This window comes from Harpegnathos saltator, unplaced genomic scaffold (assembly GCF_003227715.2).
Source record: "Harpegnathos saltator strain DR-91 unplaced genomic scaffold, Hsal_v8.6 scaffold507, whole genome shotgun sequence".
Taxonomy (NCBI): domain Eukaryota; kingdom Metazoa; phylum Arthropoda; class Insecta; order Hymenoptera; family Formicidae; genus Harpegnathos; species Harpegnathos saltator.
In genome coordinates, this window is record NW_020230324.1 from 78,411 (window position 1) to 98,760 (window position 20,350).

Genomic DNA, 20,350 nt, shown 5'->3' on the forward strand with positions numbered 1-20,350 from the left:
AATTGGTTTTCACGGAAAATCACATTATATTTTCGTATATTTACTTTAGTGGAGCCATTTGACTATCACGACTTCTTTCCGGCAATTTTTAGACGCTTTTATTCAGCTGTGCTTTATTACACGCATAAAATAAGCTAAGATGGCGTAATTCGGTACGTTTACCTTACATCGTCCTTCGCTGCATCAATTTCGCATTTCATCGACAGCTATGAAATGCGTATTTTACGATAATAAAATTCTAAAACGGAAGAGACCACCATTTCTCTTTGTAACTTTCTAATTTACTCGCCGGTAAAACCGAGAGACTCCATTAAAACTCTATGATAAATTCATCGAGTTTCAAGAGCCTTTCTTTGCTGATACATTGCGCGCATCGATCCGATAAAATCTCGAGATGTCCAGCGCATCGTTTAAATATACAAATCATACTGCAGGAATCCGAGGGTGTTATTTGGACGTGCATAAGCGTGTGAGTGGCTGAAGTTCTCTCTATGCGTTTCTTGTCGTTTTAAATCACATCATTTAATTCTTTTGGGCTTCACCTAACACGTTTAAATGTATTAAATCATTCAGGACGACAAGAAACGTGTAAAGAAAGCTTCAACCGATTACACGCTCACGCGTGTCAAAATAACACACTCGGATTTGCAGCGCACGATACAACAGCGAAGAAAGGAGAGAAAGAATCCTTCTTTACCAGAATGTTCCATCAAAAAAAGTAGAATACGACATAGTCGCAAACCGCGTCGTACCCACTACGTGAGATCGCTGAAGCTACCTTCTTCGAGAGACTAAACGGCATTGTCTGACGGTATCCAATGTTACCGAGCAGTCATCAGGTGGGGATTCGCAGAGGAAGCTCAGTTCCCCGAGAGATCCCGGCGCACCGGTCACTCCTCGTCCTTGTCAACGAAGGCAGGATTCTCGCGAGTGCCTCGCGATTTGTTAAGACCCGACAGACTTTTCCGGGGATCGCTCGTGGAGCTCTCGCGTCCGACGACATCGTTGGTCCTGGAGGGTGCGCCGATGACCTCGGTCAGCTGCGTCACCGTGGCGAGCCTCAACGCCTGAAACGCGATCGATTACATACATTACGGCTGTAAGGGAGCGCAAAACGTTCGCGTTGACATGCACGCGAAAAGCGGGCCGCAAATTCGCCGCGAGCACTAAACGAGAGCGCGTCACGTCGAGATGGACGTTCGGCATAATTGGATCAATTCATGTGATGTAGCTTTGGTTCCGAGCCAATTTAATTGCCTGTGCTGTCACAGACACAGACACACACGTCACACAGACATGCACGTCTGATCGCGCTGTTGTCGCGAAAATTGAAAATATCGCTCAAAGGCGCGATTTCGCGACATCCCGCATAACGAGGTTTACGGCATTAGTCTGTTCAATATTCAACATTCTTGGCCGACTTATCATTTCCGGCGGCCATATTGCCTAGTATCATGCACACCTACGTACTAATTATATCAGGCTGGCAAGAAAGTAATGTCATTTTTTTCTATGTAAATGAAAAGCGATTTTTTCATACAAAGCGAAAACTTCATTCTGTATAATACAAAGTGTCCCATTTGTGTCAAAGTTTCCACTAAAATATCTCTTTAGGAAAGCATTTAAGAAAAAAATGTTTCGGACAAAAGTTACTTGGTTTGAAGGGAGATATAAGACAGCGATATCATTTTGTTTACAGATAGTGCTACTTTCAAGATATTCACTACTCATCAATTTTCTTAAATGGAAATTCCAATTTTTTATTTTCATCATACATATCATACATATCTTTTTCTATCAATTAATTTGAACAACCTTTGTCTGAAACATTTTTTTATTTGCCTAATATTTTTTGAAATATTTAAGGAAAATTTGGTCACTTTTTCAACATTCAACTTACGATATCTCGCTATTTGTCGCAAGAAAAAGTAATACTAGAAATTTTTACTCTATTTGATGTCAAGGATATATTACAATAACGCCCTGACTTTTGTTAATTTGATAATTTTGAAATTTCCAAAGATCGATAAGTTAACAAAAGTTAGGGCACTATTATAGCAATATATTCTTGAGACCAAATAAAGTAAAAAAGTCTAATACTATTTTTTCTTTGCGCTACAAAAATATACAATGAAAACGGTAGAGTTCCATTGAAAATATTGAGGGTAACCTTTATACGAACCTTCAGACCTTCAAACGACGCTATTTAAGATCAAGATATTGATGCTATTATATAATATGCCGTTTATCACCCTACAACTTTTCTATATAACATTTTTTTTCTAAAATCCGTATTTTTCGAAAAAAAATAACTGGCACGAGTGATAGGAAGATCTGTATATATTCAGCTTTTATCATAAACACATAGAGAAGTAATAAATATAACGAAAATATATTAAAGTATAGATTTAATGAAATCTCAGTTCAAAATATAATATCCAAGAATAAATATAAATGAAATTAATATATCAGTCATGTACAATTGGCACTAAAGTATTGAATTATAGTAAGACTACATGAATACAAACTAATATATAAATCACTCTAAAATAATGTAACATAATATTATATAATACAATAAAAGACACAAAAAGTATATATGATCTTATATTCCTATGTTACGCAATGTTTACTAACGATGCCATCATGACAATTTCATTCAATGAAAGTACTATATATTATACATATATAATATGTATAGTAGAATATACTATACACAAATAAATCATAAATGTACATCAATATACATGTTATAAAAAAAGATATACATATATATATGTATATGTATAATACATATATATATATATATATATATGTATATGTATGTATTTTTTTCTTTTTATTATATCCTGGTCAAATCACAAACTAATATAGTAAAATTACATCAATGCCGCAATACCTTGCTAAACGATGTAACTATAATTTGTAACATGTATTATATTACATTTACATACTTTTATATTATTACATTGTTAAGTGCAATATTATATCATTGATGTATTATCACTGTTATAACTCGTGTTTACTGAAATATATAAATATCCACGTATACAAATGTTTTGTATTACTTCAAAAATGTCACGTATAATATTATTTTCTATGTTACTATAGAAAAATAAAATTTTTACGTTATGTTTCGTTCAACATGTAAGCAAAACACATATCTACGACGTACATCATATAGTGATGAATCAATTCTTTCCTGTAGCGTTTTTGTAATCTACACAGAAAATTGGGTGTGAGCATATGTGTGCGTATATGCGTGTGTACATGTACAAGCACGTGCACGCATATCCTCACACACTCGCATATACGTAAAAAAATATAGAAAATATAAAATTATTGTGGACAAATGTCCACGGATAAAAAACACAATTTAAAATATGCTATGAATATAACTCCATAAAGAAATCTACTTTGATTATGTTTATTAAGCACAAAAATTGTGTGTGCGCGTTAAGCGTAAGTATAATTGACCCTATAGGTTTGAGCGCATCTATGTGTGTGTGTGTGTGTGTGTGTGTGTGTGTGTGTGTGTGTGTGCATGTGTGTGCATATGTGTACATGTGTATGTATGTGTGTGGGAGTATATGTAAACTTATGCATAAACTGTTTCATTACGTGCTTCTTCTACTTTCTTTACGCTTGATTCGACAGTTTATTTGTCTCTTGTCCTTCCAAAAATTTTACCACAATGCTTTCGATATCGACGCTCTTTATTCGATCGGAAATGAATCGGAATGTTCCTTTTTCATATAACTACGGAAAAACAGCCGCTGGATAAAAGCTATACTGCACAACTTGCAACTGTACGATTTTTGTACCGTGTGATCCAACGCATGAATTCAGCATGTTACTGTTTCTACTAAACATCTTATTGCAGACAGGACAAGCAATTGTCGCTTCAGCATATATCTGTAAATGATGAAATAACTTTTACTTGCGTATGACCTTATCACAGGTTGAACAGGTTACCTTTGGATTGCTCCGCACATCTGTGTATCTCGTATACTTTACAAAACTAAAGCTTACATGACTATATTTTCGACACTAGTAGAAGTTATTCGAGTAATCATACCAAGTACAGGCTTCGCAACTTATCACAAGAAGAAGAAGAAGAAGAAGAAGATCATACTTTACATTTTTCTTCAGATCTTACTCGAGTTTAAACTTCTTGTTCTGACAGCCTTCCTTATTACACACCTAGTCATAGTTATGTGTGTGCTTTCATGCAGTGTGATATGGCAAGTGCTGTTTCCTATTAGATATATGATTGCAATCGTTGCAGTTGTACGTACGATGTCCGTGATAATCCGGTCTTCCGGATTATCGGAATGTCCGATCTTCCGGTGATAATATTTCAAATCTTTCTTCCTATTGAAACTTTAGTTGTAACTTTTATATTGGTGAGGCGCATATATGCTATTTTCAATATTGCTCCTTCCTCTGGAATGTTTGCCGCACTGGACACTCTCCGAAGACGGTCCCGAATCGGCACTACTGCTTATCTTCTGATTATTGAGATGAATATGTTGCGTGTATCTCTCCAGACGCTTCTGCGTTTGATATTTCATGTTATAGCTGAGCTCATTACACACATAATCGTTATTATGCACATGTGCAATGTGTTTTTGAAGGTCGCCCTTTTCATTGGGTCCGTAGTCACAATCGCTGCACTTAAATATCGTCCGTGGGTATCATTAAGTGATGTATCAACTCTTGTTCCCTACGAAATCTTTGATTGCAGATTTAGCATTGTTTAGAATCTTTTTTGTTTATATTTCATTGCTACCATTTCTGCTGGAATGTTTGCCACACGAATAACTATCCAAAGACTGTCCCGGATTCATATTATTGTTTTTCTTTTATTTGTTAGAATGAGCATGTCGTATATGGGTCTTCAGATCCATCTGCATTTTGAACTTCCGTTTACAGCCGAGCTCAGGACATTTGTAATCGTAATTGTTCTCGTGCATTCGTATAATATGAAGTCGTTAATTGCTTTTGGAGTTGGTTTCGTAGATGCAACGATTGCAGCTGTACAACTGACGTCCGTGGACCTTCATGAGGTGATGTATCAACTCTTGTTCCCTACGAAATCTTTGATTGCAGATTTAGCATTGTTCAGAATCTTTTTTGTATATTTCATTGTTACCGCTTTTGCTGGAATGTTCGCCACACGAATTATTCTGCAAAGACAATCCCGAGTCCGCACTATTGCTTTTCTCTTGTTTGTTAAAATGAATATCTCGCACGTGGCGCTTCAGATCCATTTGCATTTTGAACTTCCGTTCACAGCCGGACTCAAGACATTTGTAATCGTAATTGTTCTCGTGCATTCGCATAATATGAAGTCGATAATTGCTTTTGTGGTTGGTTTCATAGATGCAACGATTGCAGCTGTACAACTGACGTCCGTGGACATTCATGAAGTGATATATCATCTCATGGCTCTTACCGAACCTTTGATTGCAGATTTGACATAACTTAGGAGCTCTTCTGTATATTGCATTGTTACCGTTTTTGCTGGAATGTTCGCCACACGGATTATTCTCCAAAGACAACCCCGAGTCCGCACTATTGCTTTTCTTTTGTTTGTTAGAATGAATTCTCTTTATATGATTCTTCAAATCCATTTGCACTTTGAACGCCCAGTTACAGCCTTGCTGAGGACATGTGTAGTCGTAATTGTTCATATGTATTCTTTTAAAATGAACTTGCAAGTTGCGCTTTCCGTCGGTTTCGTAGTTACAACATTCGCATTTATACCTTAAACGTTTGTGGACCATCATGTAGTGATATGTCAACTCATAGTTTTTATAAAACCTTTGGTTGCAAATATTACATTCGTAAAATATAATCTCGCATTTTTCAATGCTGCTGCTTCTGCTGGAATGTCTGCCAGACGAATCATTCTCCAAAGATGGTTCCGGATTCATAATATTGCTTTTCTCTTAGTTGTTAGAATGGTCACGTATGTGGCTCTCCAGATCCTCCTAAAATATAAACAAAGCTACAGTCTTACTAAGGACACGTGTAACCGTTCTTACGTTTTCATATGATGTGCTTTTGCAGGGTTACCGTTGGATTCCTAGTTGCAATGGCTGCACTTGTTTTTGTCACGTTACTAGTCCTCTTTGAGGTGCTTTATGAAATCTATCACCAAACTGAAGCTTTGTTCGCAGATATCACATTGATACTCATGCACTTTTTAATGCTGCTTCATTTTTTTTAACATTTGTTGCACGGATCGCTCTTCAAGAACAAGTTCCGGTTACTTTCTATCGACTCTCTCCTAATCAAGATTTTGCCCTTTCACAACTTACTCAGCGCAATAATCTTCTTGTATACCCGCACTGCTCAACTTTATTTTTCTTCGTGATTCAACTAATTACTGGTATCTTTCAGAGGGACAAGTTTTGATGTTCACTTTGTATGTTCTCAACGAGCGACTGTCTGAAATTATTGGCATTATGATATTGACAATAACCGAAAACGAGATATCAGAAGAACAGGAAAGGTCGCGTCAAGTATATTCGGTTGCGAAGTTTGTATACTTTCTTCATGAGGAAAACACATGAGATAATCCTCGCGAGTCACCAATCACGAACTTACGCATGGTAGTCGGTTATGATAAGAATTAAACTCTTACGCTGTTGTTAAGCGAGTGCTCTCTGTGCGAAGAACCATCCGAGGACAATCTTCGAAAAGAGTTGTTTACATTGTTCACATAGGCGGAATATTCAGAAAGAATATATCTCTCTTCTGTTTTGTTGTATATATTGTATACCTTATATATATTGTAATATATTTTGATATATACTACATATTACATATTTTTATATATATTATTATATATTTATTATATATTTATGTATTGTTAAATTAATATATACAGTGTGAGGCTCTCCGAAAACTAACACATCCGATTATTCCGCACCAAGTGTTGACATTCTATAGCTGCTTGTTATCTTCTTTTCGCAACCAAAGAAAATTTATAGGCGACTAATAATGAGTGCTATTAATTTACTGCTCTTGAATATAGTTTGATTGATCCATAGAATTGATAGAAAAGCCGGGTTTTTACTAATAACCAATGGCGGAAATCGACTCGCTTCTGAAAATCTTATCTTTCACTCGAATCACGCGAAATCCATTAAATTATAGAGATGCACAGCAACAGCAGCAAGGATATCAGTCATTCTTTCACCTCTTACAGATCGCCCAATTTCCTGCTTTTGATTCAGGCTGGAGCACATCAGTTGTCCGAACTAGAAAGGTAAAACATTTAAAAACCTCCCGAGACTATAGCAGACGTTGGGGGTACGAGGGTAGTCCCAGAAGTACCTGACCTGACATATAGATAGCGGTTGTTGTTTAAAAAGAATGACTATGGTAGAAAGTACTAACTTTATAAAGCTTAAGTTTGAAGTTTGACGATGCTACGTTGTTTAATATTTGTTTGGCAGCCATCAATAGTGAACGCTCTCAGTGAATTTGTAAACATGGAAAAATTGCTCATCGTTATGTGATACAATACTTTCATTTGAAAGGCCTCAGCCCAATCAATATGAAAGCGGAGCTAGATTCTACTCTGGGGGAGACTGCTCCTTCGTTTACAACAGTAAAATATTGGGTGGCAGAGTTTAAACGAGGCTGTACGAGCTGTCAAGACGAACATCACAGTGGTCGACCAAATGAGGTGACCACGCCAGAAATGATGAAGAAAATCCACAAAATGGTATTGAATGACCGTCGACTGAAAGTGCGCGAGTTATCAGACATGGTAGGCATTTCAAAAAGTGCTGTACATCGCATATTGACTGAAAATTTTTACATGAGAAAGCTGTACGCAAGATGGGTGCCGCGATTGGAACAAGAACAGCGTCGTGAGAATGTTTCAATTGAGTGTTTGGCGAAGTTTCGCAGCAGTAGGCCGAGTTTTTGCGTCGATTCATAAGCATGGATGAAACATAGGTCCATCACTTCACACCTGAGACGAAGGCACAGTCGAAATAATGGACCAAGGTGGCTTGATGGCTATTTTGAGGAGCTCGACGATTTGCACTATAAACAGGGTATCGAAACTATTGAACATCGCTGGGAAAAGTGTATTGAGCTAAAAGGAGACTATGTAGAGAAATAAAGATATTTTTTCTCAAATTTTTTGTGTTTTCTTTGTTAGGTCAGGTACTTCTGGGACTACCCTCGTACTTCTCTCTGTACAGACGTTCAGCTGCTCCATAATTTTGATGATATTCACCCAAAACTATAAACATCTTCCTCATTTGAGAACGTGTTTCCTACGTCAAACCATAATTGAACGACAAATGATAAATTTCTGTTTGTATCAATTTCACATCTCTCTTTAAATGGTCTATCGCAAAACATATTTATGTTATTCGACATTTACATAACAACTGTCAAAAATACTAAAACTAGGGCAAAAATATTTTCATATTCTGTACATCACGAAAGAGATATAAATCCGACCATTCCTATATAATCCAATATCTTGCAAAATATTTAATAGAAAATAGTTTGTAATGATGTCTTGAAAAGTTCTCGAGATGCGCTACAAGAATATACAATGAAAAAGGGAGGATTCGATTAGAAAAATTGAAGGTGACTTTCATAAGGCCTTGATGGCATTATTCAGGATCATATATCATAATGCTATTGTGTAAAACGCTGGGGGGAATTACAGTCTGCAAAGTAAGAGCGTGCATGGGTTAATGTTTAGAAAAATTTATTTTTAATGATTTTTAAGTACATGGATTTGTTGTACTCCATGAGAAGAAAAATGCTGTACCATTAATAATGAATCCAGTCACCACCGGCTTTGGTAATTGCCTGGCATCTCCGAGGCATACTTTCCACTAAGTTGACTGCGTTTTCGTTCGGTAAAGACCTCCAAATGAGACGAATTTGTCGTGTCAGCTGCTTCAAAGTAGACACTCTTTTTCCTCGAAGCTTGTGCTTGAGATATGCTCACACACATTTTCAATGGGATTTGCATCTGGCGACTGCGATGATCAATCAAGTATGACGATGCCAGACTGCTCTTTCCATTCGGTACAAAGCTTGCTCCGGTGTTTTGGGTCGTTGTCTTCCTGTAAGATCCAGTCCTCGTTTTTTTTTTATGAAGCATCGTTCAGCAGTCGGCCACAAATACTTCACATAAATTTTAAGCATTTTCGGAGCATTTAAATTGTATGTAAACAGATGTAATGCTCCAAAACCCTGTTTCGAAAAGCAGCCCCAAAGATGAACTTTTACAGGGTGTTTAACAGTCCGTTGTATTAATCTATTGGTCAAGGTTGACCAGGAACTTCGGATGGCAGTATATCCCCAAACAGAAGTTTCGTCCGTAAAGATCACGTTGCTCGAATCTCGGTCCAAATTCTCCTTTGCCCAAGCGAGTGTTTTCGTCACATGTTCCTCGCCTAACAGTGGTTTCTTCATTGTGCCTCGATGTTTGAAGTTATGCGCAAGGAGATGGGTTCGAATATTTGTATGTGATACTTCTATACCCTTCTGTTTTAATTTTGCTGCTCCTTGTCGCAATGTTAAGGTCGGGTTCCGCTTAAACAAATTCACAATTTTTTTTCCATATTCGGCGTCACTTTGCCTATCGAGCCACGTTCTGACAAGTCATCGACATTTTTGATCTTCTTATATTGCTGAGCCCACTTAGCGACGAACGATTTTGACTTTCCCATGTATTTAGCAGCCACTGCATATGACATTTTTGGTTCTTTGGGGTGGGAACAAAGGAACACAGCCTTGTAGCGCGATGCGTATGCGGCACTCATGGTTAACGTGTTTCTTAGGTTAGAGTTCGACGCCAACTGAATCTTTTGTGACAAAGCGTTCACGACAAAGATTTCATCTAACGGTTCACAAAATACTAGGACGATATTTCAAGCCAACTACCATTTATGCCGTACACGCTCTTACTTTACAGACTGTATGTTATGTACAGATGAATTAGTATTCTGGATTCTATTACTATTCTGGATTCAATATTTCTTTAGTAATGTCCAGGCCCGTCACATGTAGATTGTTGCGAGATGCACGCAAAATGTGACGATCACCGAGAGAAAGAGTACAATGCGGTTGACCGTGTGTTTTCTTATTATAACAAAACCTTCCTGAAGCTTTAAACGCTCTTAAGCAACTTGATCATCGCTGATTTGGAAAAGCCTAACTGCCGGGAGATTTCTCCATGCCTTTGTTTGCGACTCTCTATAATAAATTTTCATTGTCGTTCGTCCATCTTCTAAGATACTACTAAACTAATGTTTATAGCCGTGCTGAATTAGCGACAAAATACATAAACATGACATAAACAAAGGTGATCTACGGACGATTTTGGGACAATTAATATAATGTTTTGAATATCATATTATCATAATAATATATGTTGCCAAATTTTCTCATACATTACACACAAAGTATATATGATACCAGCTATATGTTGCAAATATGAATCTAACTTCTTTACTACAAAGAAAGTTATGCTAAAACATCCTAAAGGTGATATATTTTTGGTCGGTACTGTACATAAAATTAAAAATACATGAGTATATAAATATATATAAATATATAAAAATATGCGATATATAAAAATATGTAACGACATATAGTATGTATCAAAATATATCACAATATATACAAAGTAGCAATAAGACAGTTATTGCTACTTGTTTCTTTTGAATATTCCTTTTGAATATTCCGCCTATTTGAACAATGTAAACAGCTTTTGCCGAAGATTATCCTGGGCAGTTCTTCGCTCAGAGAGTACTCGCTCAACAATTGTTGCTCCGTTCCGATATTCACTGTCAGCACTGAAATTCTATAGTATACGTGACACAAATTATATATTTTCAGTACTGGCAGTGAATTTCGGAACGCAGCCTGTATAAGAGTTTAATTCTTATCATAACCGACCACCGCGCGTAAGTTTATGATTGGTGACTCGCAACGATTACTTCATGTTTCCCTCTTGAAGAAAGTGTTCAAACTGTTTCGCAGCCGATTGTAGCTGACGCGACCTTTTCTGTTTGTCTGATATCTCGCTTTTGGATACTGTGAATATCACAGTTACAAATAGTTTCAAATAGTCGTTCGTCGATCTTACAAAGTGCACATAAAATCTTTAAGAGGTACTAATAATAAGTCGAATCACGAAGAAAAATAAAGTTGAGCGGTGTAGTTATACAAACAGATTATTGCGCCGAGCAAGTTGTAAAAGGGCAAAATCTCTATTAGGAGAGAATCGATAGAAAGAAAACGGAACAACTTTGAAAAGCGATCCATGTGGCAAACGTTAAAAAAAGGGAGTAGCATTAAAAAGTGGATATGTCCTACGAATGTATTTCCTGCGGACAAAGGTTCAGTCAGATGAATTTCACAAAGCACCTTATTGAGGACAAAGAATGTTGGATAAAGGTATGGGACCATGGCAACTACAAAACCAACGATGAGGTAATCTTGTAAAAGTATATTATACTAAAGCGTAAAGACAATTATACATGTCGTTAGTCCATAGTAAGGCTGTAACTTTGTTTATAATCTGCAGAAAAAACTGGAAAGCCATACACATGTTCATTCTAACAAACAAGAAGAAAGTAATATTATAGGCCCGGAACCATTTTTAAGCAGTAACACGTATGGCAAACATTCCAGCACAAGCAGCGGCATTCAAGAGCGCAAAAATATACTTTACGAATATGACGATTACAACCAAAAGTTTTGTACAGAGAATGAGTTGACGAATCACTTAACGCAGAAACACAAAGGTGTAATGCACCAATGCGATCATTGCAACTACGAATTCAACGATGAGGTAAATCTGCAAAAGTGTTAAACATTGTACAAAACGCAAAGACGGTTACATGTGCCCTCAATAAAGCCGTAATTTTCTTTACAATGTGCAGAAACATCTGATGAGCCACATACGATGTGTTCATCCAAACATCCAGGAGGAAACTAATAGTGTGAAGCCGGGACCTTCTTGGGAGGATGATCAGTGCGGCAAACATTCTAACAGAAATAGTTGCATTGAAAACAATAGGCCTTACGAATGTGATGTGTGTGACCAAAGGTTTCATAAAAGATATGGATTAATATATCACTACAAGAATGCCCACCGACGTTTAATGTACCAATGTGAACATTGCATATACGGAACTAACGATGAAGTAAATCTGCGGAAATATTATACATTGTACCAAAATGCAAAGACCGTTATATGTGTTCTCAGTAAGGATATAACTTTTTTATAATCTGCAGGAAGATATGAAGAGCCACATACGTGATCATTCTAACAACCAAGAAGAAAGCATTATTATAGACCCGGAACCGTCTTTGGAGAATGACCCGGGCGTCAAACATTCCAGGGAAAACAGCTGCATGGAAAACATGCTTCACGAATATGATGTTTGCAACCAAAAGTTCCGCCAATTTAATAAGGTGACGACGAATCACTTAATGCAGGACCACAGAGATTTAATTCATCAATCTGAATATTGCAACTACCCAACAAACAATGAAATAACTCTGCTAAAATATTATACATTATAGGAAAACGCAATGGTTTTATGTGTTCTCAGTAAGACTATAACTTTCTTTGTAATCTGCAGGAGCATCTGAAGAGCCAGGTACAATGTGTTCATCCTAACATCCAGGAAGAAAATAATAGTGCAGAGCCGGGACCGTCTTGGGAGAGTGTCCCGGGCGTCAAACATTCTGAGAAAAACAGCTGCATTGAAAACATGCTTCACGAATATGATGTTTGCAACCAAAAGTTCCGTGAAATTAATGAGGTGACGAATCACTTAATGCAGGACCACAAGTATTATTGCATCAATCTGAATATTGCAACTACCTAACAAACAATGAAATACCTGTGCTAAAATATTACACATTATAGGAAAACGCAATGGTTATATGTGTTCTCAGTAAGACTATAACTTTCTTTATAATCTGCAGGAGCATCTGAAGAGCCAGGTACAATGTGTTCATCCTAACATCCAGGAAGGAAATAATAGTGCGGAGCCGGGACCGTCTCGCGAGAGTGATCCCTGCGCCAAATATATCAGCACAAATAGTAACAAAAAAAGGTTCAAATTAGATTGGAAATGTCAAGTTTGTAATCAAGAGCTCTGTGACAACCAAGAGTTGATGCATCACCTAGTAGAAGTCCATGGAATTCAGGCAAAATTCAATTGTAGCCAATGCAACTACAAAACCAATTTCCAGTATTTTTATCAACGTCATTGGAAAACAATGCATGACAATTACTACTACCCGTGTACTGAACCCGGCTGTGAACAGGCATTCAAAACGCGAACATATCTGTGGAGACACATACATATTACGCATCCTAACATACAAAAGAAAAGTATTGTGGACCTGAAACTGTCTTCAGAGAGTGATCCGTGCGAAAGAATACCTATACTATGCCTAGTCTGCAACCGAATATTTCCTGTTCAGAAAGAGCTGATGGATCACTTAATAAAAGACCACGGCTGTCGAACGATATTCAACTGCATCCATTGCAGCTATAAAACTAATAGCAGGCAAGACTATGAAAGGCATAATAGACTATTGCACGCGGACAATTACGGCTACGTGTGTACTACTGTGCCCGACTGTAACTAGAAGGGCAAAGTTCAATATAATCTAACACGACACATGCAAAGTGTTCATCATAATAATCAAAAGAAAAGCGAAAGTACGAACGCGGAGCCGTCGTTGGAGAATGACTCATGAATCAAACAATCCAGAATAAGAAATAAACAGCAATAAAGAGCCCAAAAATGTGCTTAAGGTTTTAATAGAAAGAAAAAGTTGAAACATCATCTCTGAGAGGGCCATAGAAGAACTGACTGCAGCGACTGCAATTACACATCTAACAAAAAACAGGACTTGCAATATCACATTGCATGATAGCACGTGTACAATTACCACTACGTATGTATTAATAAAAGCTGTTACAAGAAGTTCAAAATTGAATAGGATCAGAAGAAAAACGTAAAATATAATCACTCGAATGACTCTTAATAATGACGAAAATATAATCATGCTAACTCTAGTTTTGTATAAAAGATACAAGGATGTGCAGAAAAATTCAAAAGTAGACTGTATCATCTGTGGTAATATCATACACAGGTAAAGTTTATTTAATCGTTTACTGATGTATGTTGACAGGACAATTACTTGTTCTGTTTGCAATAAGATATTTAGTAGGAAGGGCGGTATGCGGAATTCATTCATTGTATCACGAGCCAACGATCCTACTTCTGCAAGCTTTACGGCATGGCATTTGTCCATTCGCAGTTTTTACGCAGTTATATGGAAAGAGGGAGAAAAAATGTTCGGAGTAACTTCCGATCGAATAATGTCAGTAGATATTGAAGCATTATTGCAAAACTTCTAGATAGACAAGCGATAAACAGACTGTCGAATTAAGCGTAGAAAAAGTATAAAAAAACCGTGATGAAACAGTTTATGCTTCAGTTTCCACACACTCGCTCAAACTTACATCTTGAAACGCACATATGTGCTTATGCGTGCACACACACATAAGATATCCGCGTTTAGAAAATATTCGAGATGGAATTTCTTTGTAGAATTATATTTTTGTCCTTTGTGAATTGTGGTTTTGTTCCTGGACATATATTCGCAATAGTTCTACATTTTCTATACTTACTTATGCACGTGCGTAAAATGTTTTATTTATTGTACAATACATATAACTATACATACAAAAGGAATGGAACTAGTGCAATTCTTGAGCTTAATCGAAACCTAAGTCCATGTCATTGTCTGATTCCTCTTCCGGTTCTTTCTTTTTTTTCTCTTCCTTGGTTGGTACAGCTTTTGGCTGTTGGCAGGTGCTACTGCAGCTGGAGGCTCAGCTCCTGCAGGCGCGGCACGAACACCAGATCAAATATCGGTAATTAGTTCTTTAACATCGGTTCCATCCAAAACTTTGGCAACAGCCTTGGCCAGTAAGATTCAACATTAACATTCGCAGCTTTCAAAATAGTTTGTATTTTTTCTCCCGTGCGTGATGTGTGTACACATGAACGTGCGCACATACATGTTCATAATTTTCTGTGTAGACTACAAAAACCATACATATGGAAGAATTAAAGGATGGATATATGAGGTACGTCATAGATATATATTTTATTATTTACTAAATTATTTGTTAAATGAAACATAATATTAAACCTTTTTTATAACAAGATAAAGAAATATAGTCTGCAAAGTAAGAGCGTGTACGGGTTAATGTGTAGAAAAATATATTTTTAATGATTTTTAAGTACATGGATATGTTGTGCTCCTTGAGAAGACAAATGCTATACCATTAATAATGAGTCCAGTCATCACCGGCTTTGGTAATTGCCTGGCATCTCCGAGACATACTTTCCACTAAATTGACTGCGTATTCGTTCGGTAAAGACCTCAATGTGAGACGAATTTTGTCGTGTCAGCTGCTCCAAAATGCACACTCTTTTTCCTCGAAGCTCGTGCTTGAGATATGCCCACACATTTTTAATGGGATTTGCATGTGGCGACTGCGATGGCCAATCAAGTGTGACGATGCCAGACTGCTCTTCCACTCGGTGCAAAGCTTGTTCCGATGTTTTGGGTCGTTGTCTTCCTGTAAGATCCAGTCCTCGTTTTTTTTTATGAAGCATCGTTCAGCAGTCGGCAGCAAATACTTCTCATAAATTTTAAGCATTTTCGGAGCATTTAAATTGTATGTAAACAGATGTAATACTCCAAAACCCTGTTTCGAAAAGCAGCCCCAAAGATGAACTTTTGCAGGGTGTTTAACAGTCCGTTGTATTAATCTATTGGTCAAGATTGACCAGGAACGTCGGATGGCAGTATATCCCCAAACAGATGCTTCGTCCGTAAAGATTACGTTGCTCCAATCTCGATCCAAATTCTCCTTTGCCCAACCGAGTCTTTTCGTCACATGTTTCTCGCCTAACAGTGGTTTCTTCATTGTGCTTCGATGTTTGAGGTTATGCGCAAGGAAATGGGTTCGTATAATTGTATGTGATACTTCTATACCCTTCTGTTTTAATTTTGCTGCTCCTTGTCGCAATGTTAAGGTCGGGTTCCGCTTAAACAAATTCACAATTTTTTTTCCATATTCGGCGTCTCTTTGCTTATCGAGCCACGTTCTGGCAAGTCATCGACACTTTTGATCTTCTTATATTGCTGAATCCACTTAGCGACGAACGATTTTGACTTTCCCATATATTTAGCAGCCATTGCATATGACATTTTTGATCCTTTGGGGTGGGAACAAAGGAATACAGCCTCGTAGCGCGATGCGTATGCAGCACTCATGACGGTTAACGTGTTTCTCAGGTTAGAGTTCGACGCCAACTGAATCTTTTGTGACAAAGCATTCACGACAAAGATTTCATCTATCGGCTCACAAAAAAACTAGGACGATATTTGAAGCCAACTGCCATTTATGCGGTGCACGCTCTTACTTTACACACTGTATATGTGGAAGGTTATTTTCAAAGACATTTTTAAGAATTTTTTTAACAGAAACGGTTAGATCAATGGACTTGAAATTTTTACAATTTATTCATTAATGTTCAAAGTATAAAATAAATTTTATTGAATCACAAGAACCGAACCAATTTATAATTATAGATAAAAATTCAGTCCGTTTGCTGTCGACATAATTCCGGGCCTCTCACTACTCTGAAGCCAAAAAATTAGAAAGATTTTAAAAATATACGGTTACCATTATAGCCCGTACCAAAATGAAGGCAATAAAACCAAGTTTGGAAAAAGAATGACTGTACAAAGAAAAAGTATCGAAAATGATTAACAACAAAATCGTAGGTTAAAACTATATGTTCGTTTTTCGTTTTTTATTTTTTTCTTCAAATGGCTGTGCTAACTTTAATGTTAGGCTAGCACAGCCATTGTTTTCTTCGAAATGGCTGGAGCAACAAAATCGAGAATAGAACAACAAATTAGCAACAGAAAAGCACTAAATTTCTATGCTAATTTCTATCCCATGCGATTGTGCTGAAATCGCTGTGCCAGCTTAATAGACCTAAATATTGAATTTATTGACATATCCAAGTTGTTTTAAATTGTTTTTAATGTTTGTATATAATACGTTTAGCTTCTCAGCGATCTCTCATGTCGTATAACATAACAATTGGATTCAAGTAATGTTTTTATTTTGTCGTCATTAACCTCAAATGACCGACCTTACTGTGATGTGCAGTTTTCACAGAAAAATCTCCTGAATGAAAACGAGTAAACCAACACTGATACTGGCGTTCTGTTAAAGACTCCTCACCATACATTGCACATAACTTGATTTGATGGACTTATGTCGCGTTCTTTGCTTTTGGAAGTAAATATGTAAAATGTGACGAAAATACTCGTTTTGATTTTCCATTTTTAACTCAATGCCAAATAATTCTTTATCGAATAATGCACTTTTTTTTTAAAGAAGCTTGAAATAATTGAAATATCAACTGTCAAATGATATAGAAGTTATAGGATTTGGAATGAAGTTACTTGCGTTTATTGACAGGTAAAGCCGTCTATCTTTCTTTCTTTCTTTCTTTCTTTCTTTCTTTCTTTCTTTCTTTCGTTCTTTCTTTCTTTCTTTCCATAGCTGGCTCTGTGGGAAGTGGGTATCCCCATACGCCATTCTCTAGTTTAAGAATGTCAAAATGAAAGAAATAATAATGAGATATGTATAAAAAAACAGGGACAACGCGTACGTCGTCCGAACAATAAAAAATATTGCGTAGATTCGTAGTAACTGCATCGAACAGCCACGAAGGCTAACAAAAGCTGACTGAAAGCCATTTATCTGTGAAAAAGCGACATGACTTTGTTGCCAACCTGATACTACCCGGCGGATTTCACTCGCGTCGACGCGAGTACGATGATCCAACATACACGACGATCTTTTGACCTCGCAGTCCGGGATAACATCATATGTTTCGCGAGCCGCGGAAATACCCGCGTTCGCTATACATAATGCAATGTTAGTTTCTTTCGCTTTGGCCTGATTGGTGTACTAAAAATTGATACGTCAATCGGCACGCTGAATTTGCCGATAACGTTCGATATTGATCGGCCCGTAAATGTCAATGCGGGTGTTTATTCGCATCATACTCGCGCTTAGACGCGTGTTAGCCCGGCAGCTGAAGACACACAATTGCTGGAAGAATCTAATGGAATTCGTCTATTTCCAGCGACACTCTACACAGTCGTTTCGGACTTTTCCCCTGGGTTACAGCACGAGCCAAGGGAGAGAGGGAACGGAACAATGCGGTCGAAGAGAAAAATGGCGCGGGACGCGTCAATACGCCGCACGCTCACCGCGCTCGGCGAATTAACGATAAACAAGATCGCGTAAACAGACGGAACTCACGATGTAATTGCATCAATCCGTTTGATTTAGCCGTAGTTCTGGCTCTATTTAACAGCCGGATGCGCTGCTACGCAACTAGCTACGTGCAGCATCGAAGACTCCCGCGCGATTCGGCGTATGGATCGTTTCTGTCGACATTACTGTTCGATCGTGATCACGCGTGTGAAAATGCAGCGGCGAGATCACGAGGAAGTCACAGTATAAGAAAGAACAGTAGGTTCATTCGATGGCGGTGCTTTTGATCTCAAGTGCTACAAGACCGCCATGTTATTGGTTGTACGCGGGTTATAATTTGAATGACAATGAATAGTAGCTAAAACAGATTTATTGCTGTTTTTCAATATTTACTGTCAAATCTATAATATACGTTATAAAATAATATAAAAACATGAACTATTATTGATATAATATGTTAATAATATTATAATTAATAATATATAGCATATTACTAATTATAATATAGAAAGATGTATATTTATATACAGGGTGATAAATTTCAAACGTAACAGGTAAAAATTCTCGAAAACTAAATGATATTGAGGTCCGCCTTTTTTTTTATATTGTATTGTTTCGAAGGGGACACATTTTGATTAAGACAAAATTTAACACTTTGCAAATTTAAATTTGCACTTTCGCAGTTTATTATACAACATTTATACCCACCTCTTTCATACATTTTACTGATTTTAATAAAACAACAATATTATATTAAAAATTCGGTCATATGGTTAATCGTTGCTTACATTTATACATTTGGACAACTATTGTGCACCATATTGTTGGTTGTGCAGTTCGGTCATGTGCGACAAACGACCGTTCGTACTATTTCGTGCTGAGTGAACCTACTGTTCTTTCTTATACTGTGACGAAGTCAATCGACGAAAGAGTTCTCCGGCGACTTCCGTTTCCAGAAGCGCCGACGATTTATTATCGCGCGGCTCGCTCCAGCGCGCTCTCGCTCTCACTCTCGCTCTCGCTCTCGTCGTCGATCATCCTCGCGGGGATTCACAGCGCAGCTTCAGAATGACTTTCGGCATTTTATTTCGCGTCACACGAGAAGCAAATGTTTCGCGCATACGCGTCCACTTGCCTGCTAGCAGCTGCGACTGACGTCAGAAATTCATGAGCGCGGGCCGCGTTACGTAGGAAGTAAACGGGCGGTTTACGAAACATACGTTTACCGTATATATGAGTGTATACATGTGCATACATATATGTATAAACGCTTGTCATGAGCACCGTGAGACATGCTAATTATGCACGTATGTGTACGTACGTATCAAAATAGATACAATGCAACATTTACCGCGCGCTATTGGCAAGGCCTGCATAATACATGCACAACGGCAAGCCTGAACGCGTACCGACTCTGAATTCGAATGCTGTGGCGTCCCTCACAGTTCTAAGATCAGCCAATATAACGCGACGACTGGTCATTCGTGACTAGTCGTCCTCCACGATGATGATAGCGCGAATCAGGCAGGCGAAGCGACGCAAGAACGATATTCGGTCCGGTTCACTGACCCGAAATCAATGTTTTATGCCAAAACTGAGGAAAGCGAATAATTTCGTACTTTACATGGAAGCTAATTTATAAGAGTTTTTTTTGGATTGCTGATGACGAATTCCGGGTCAAATTTCAAATTTCAAAATGGCAATTCCAATATGGTGGCTTCGAGGGACTAATTGTGATATTCCATTCTGGTATTGCATAATTTTTTATTTTACATGGAAACTTATCTTTAAAGGTTTTTTTGCGTCGCTAGTAACGAATCTAAGATCAAAATTTCAAAATTCAAATTATGACAAGTCCAATATGGCGGTTCCAAGTGACCAACTTTGATATTCCATTATAGATACATATAAAATTTGATATGTTTTTTTAGTCACAGGTAA

General features: G+C 37.4%; 3 protein-coding genes across 3 annotated transcripts in view; 1 reads left to right on the forward strand and 2 right to left on the reverse strand.

Moving 5' to 3' along the window:
- Positions 1-20,350, reverse strand: part of LOC105180719 (uncharacterized) — a 36,066-nt gene continuing 15,716 nt past the window's right edge. Inside the window, exon 3 of the mRNA XM_019840279.2 lies at positions 1-1,067. Coding sequence (XP_019695838.1) covers positions 891-1,067 — 177 coding nt within the window. The 3' untranslated portion in view covers positions 1-890. The remainder of the gene's footprint in view (positions 1,068-20,350) is intronic.
- On the reverse strand, positions 3,089-6,453 carry LOC105180713 (zinc finger protein 2-like). The gene is made up of 2 exons (XM_011136956.2): positions 6,082-6,453; positions 3,089-5,996 (listed from the first exon to the last, which is right to left on the reverse strand). Exon 2 carries the CDS (start codon positions 5,937-5,939, stop codon positions 5,115-5,117), a length of 825 nt encoding a protein of 274 aa, XP_011135258.1. The 5' UTR covers positions 5,940-5,996; positions 6,082-6,453; the 3' UTR covers positions 3,089-5,114.
- Positions 10,992-14,745, forward strand: LOC105180711 (zinc finger and BTB domain-containing protein 41). The gene is made up of 6 exons (XM_025302630.1): positions 10,992-11,490; positions 11,585-11,851; positions 11,943-12,206; positions 12,298-12,477; positions 12,648-12,830; positions 12,997-14,745. The coding sequence occupies exons 1-6, from the start codon at positions 11,365-11,367 to the stop codon at positions 13,666-13,668; spliced, it is 1,692 nt and encodes a 563-aa protein (XP_025158415.1). The 5' UTR covers positions 10,992-11,364; the 3' UTR covers positions 13,669-14,745.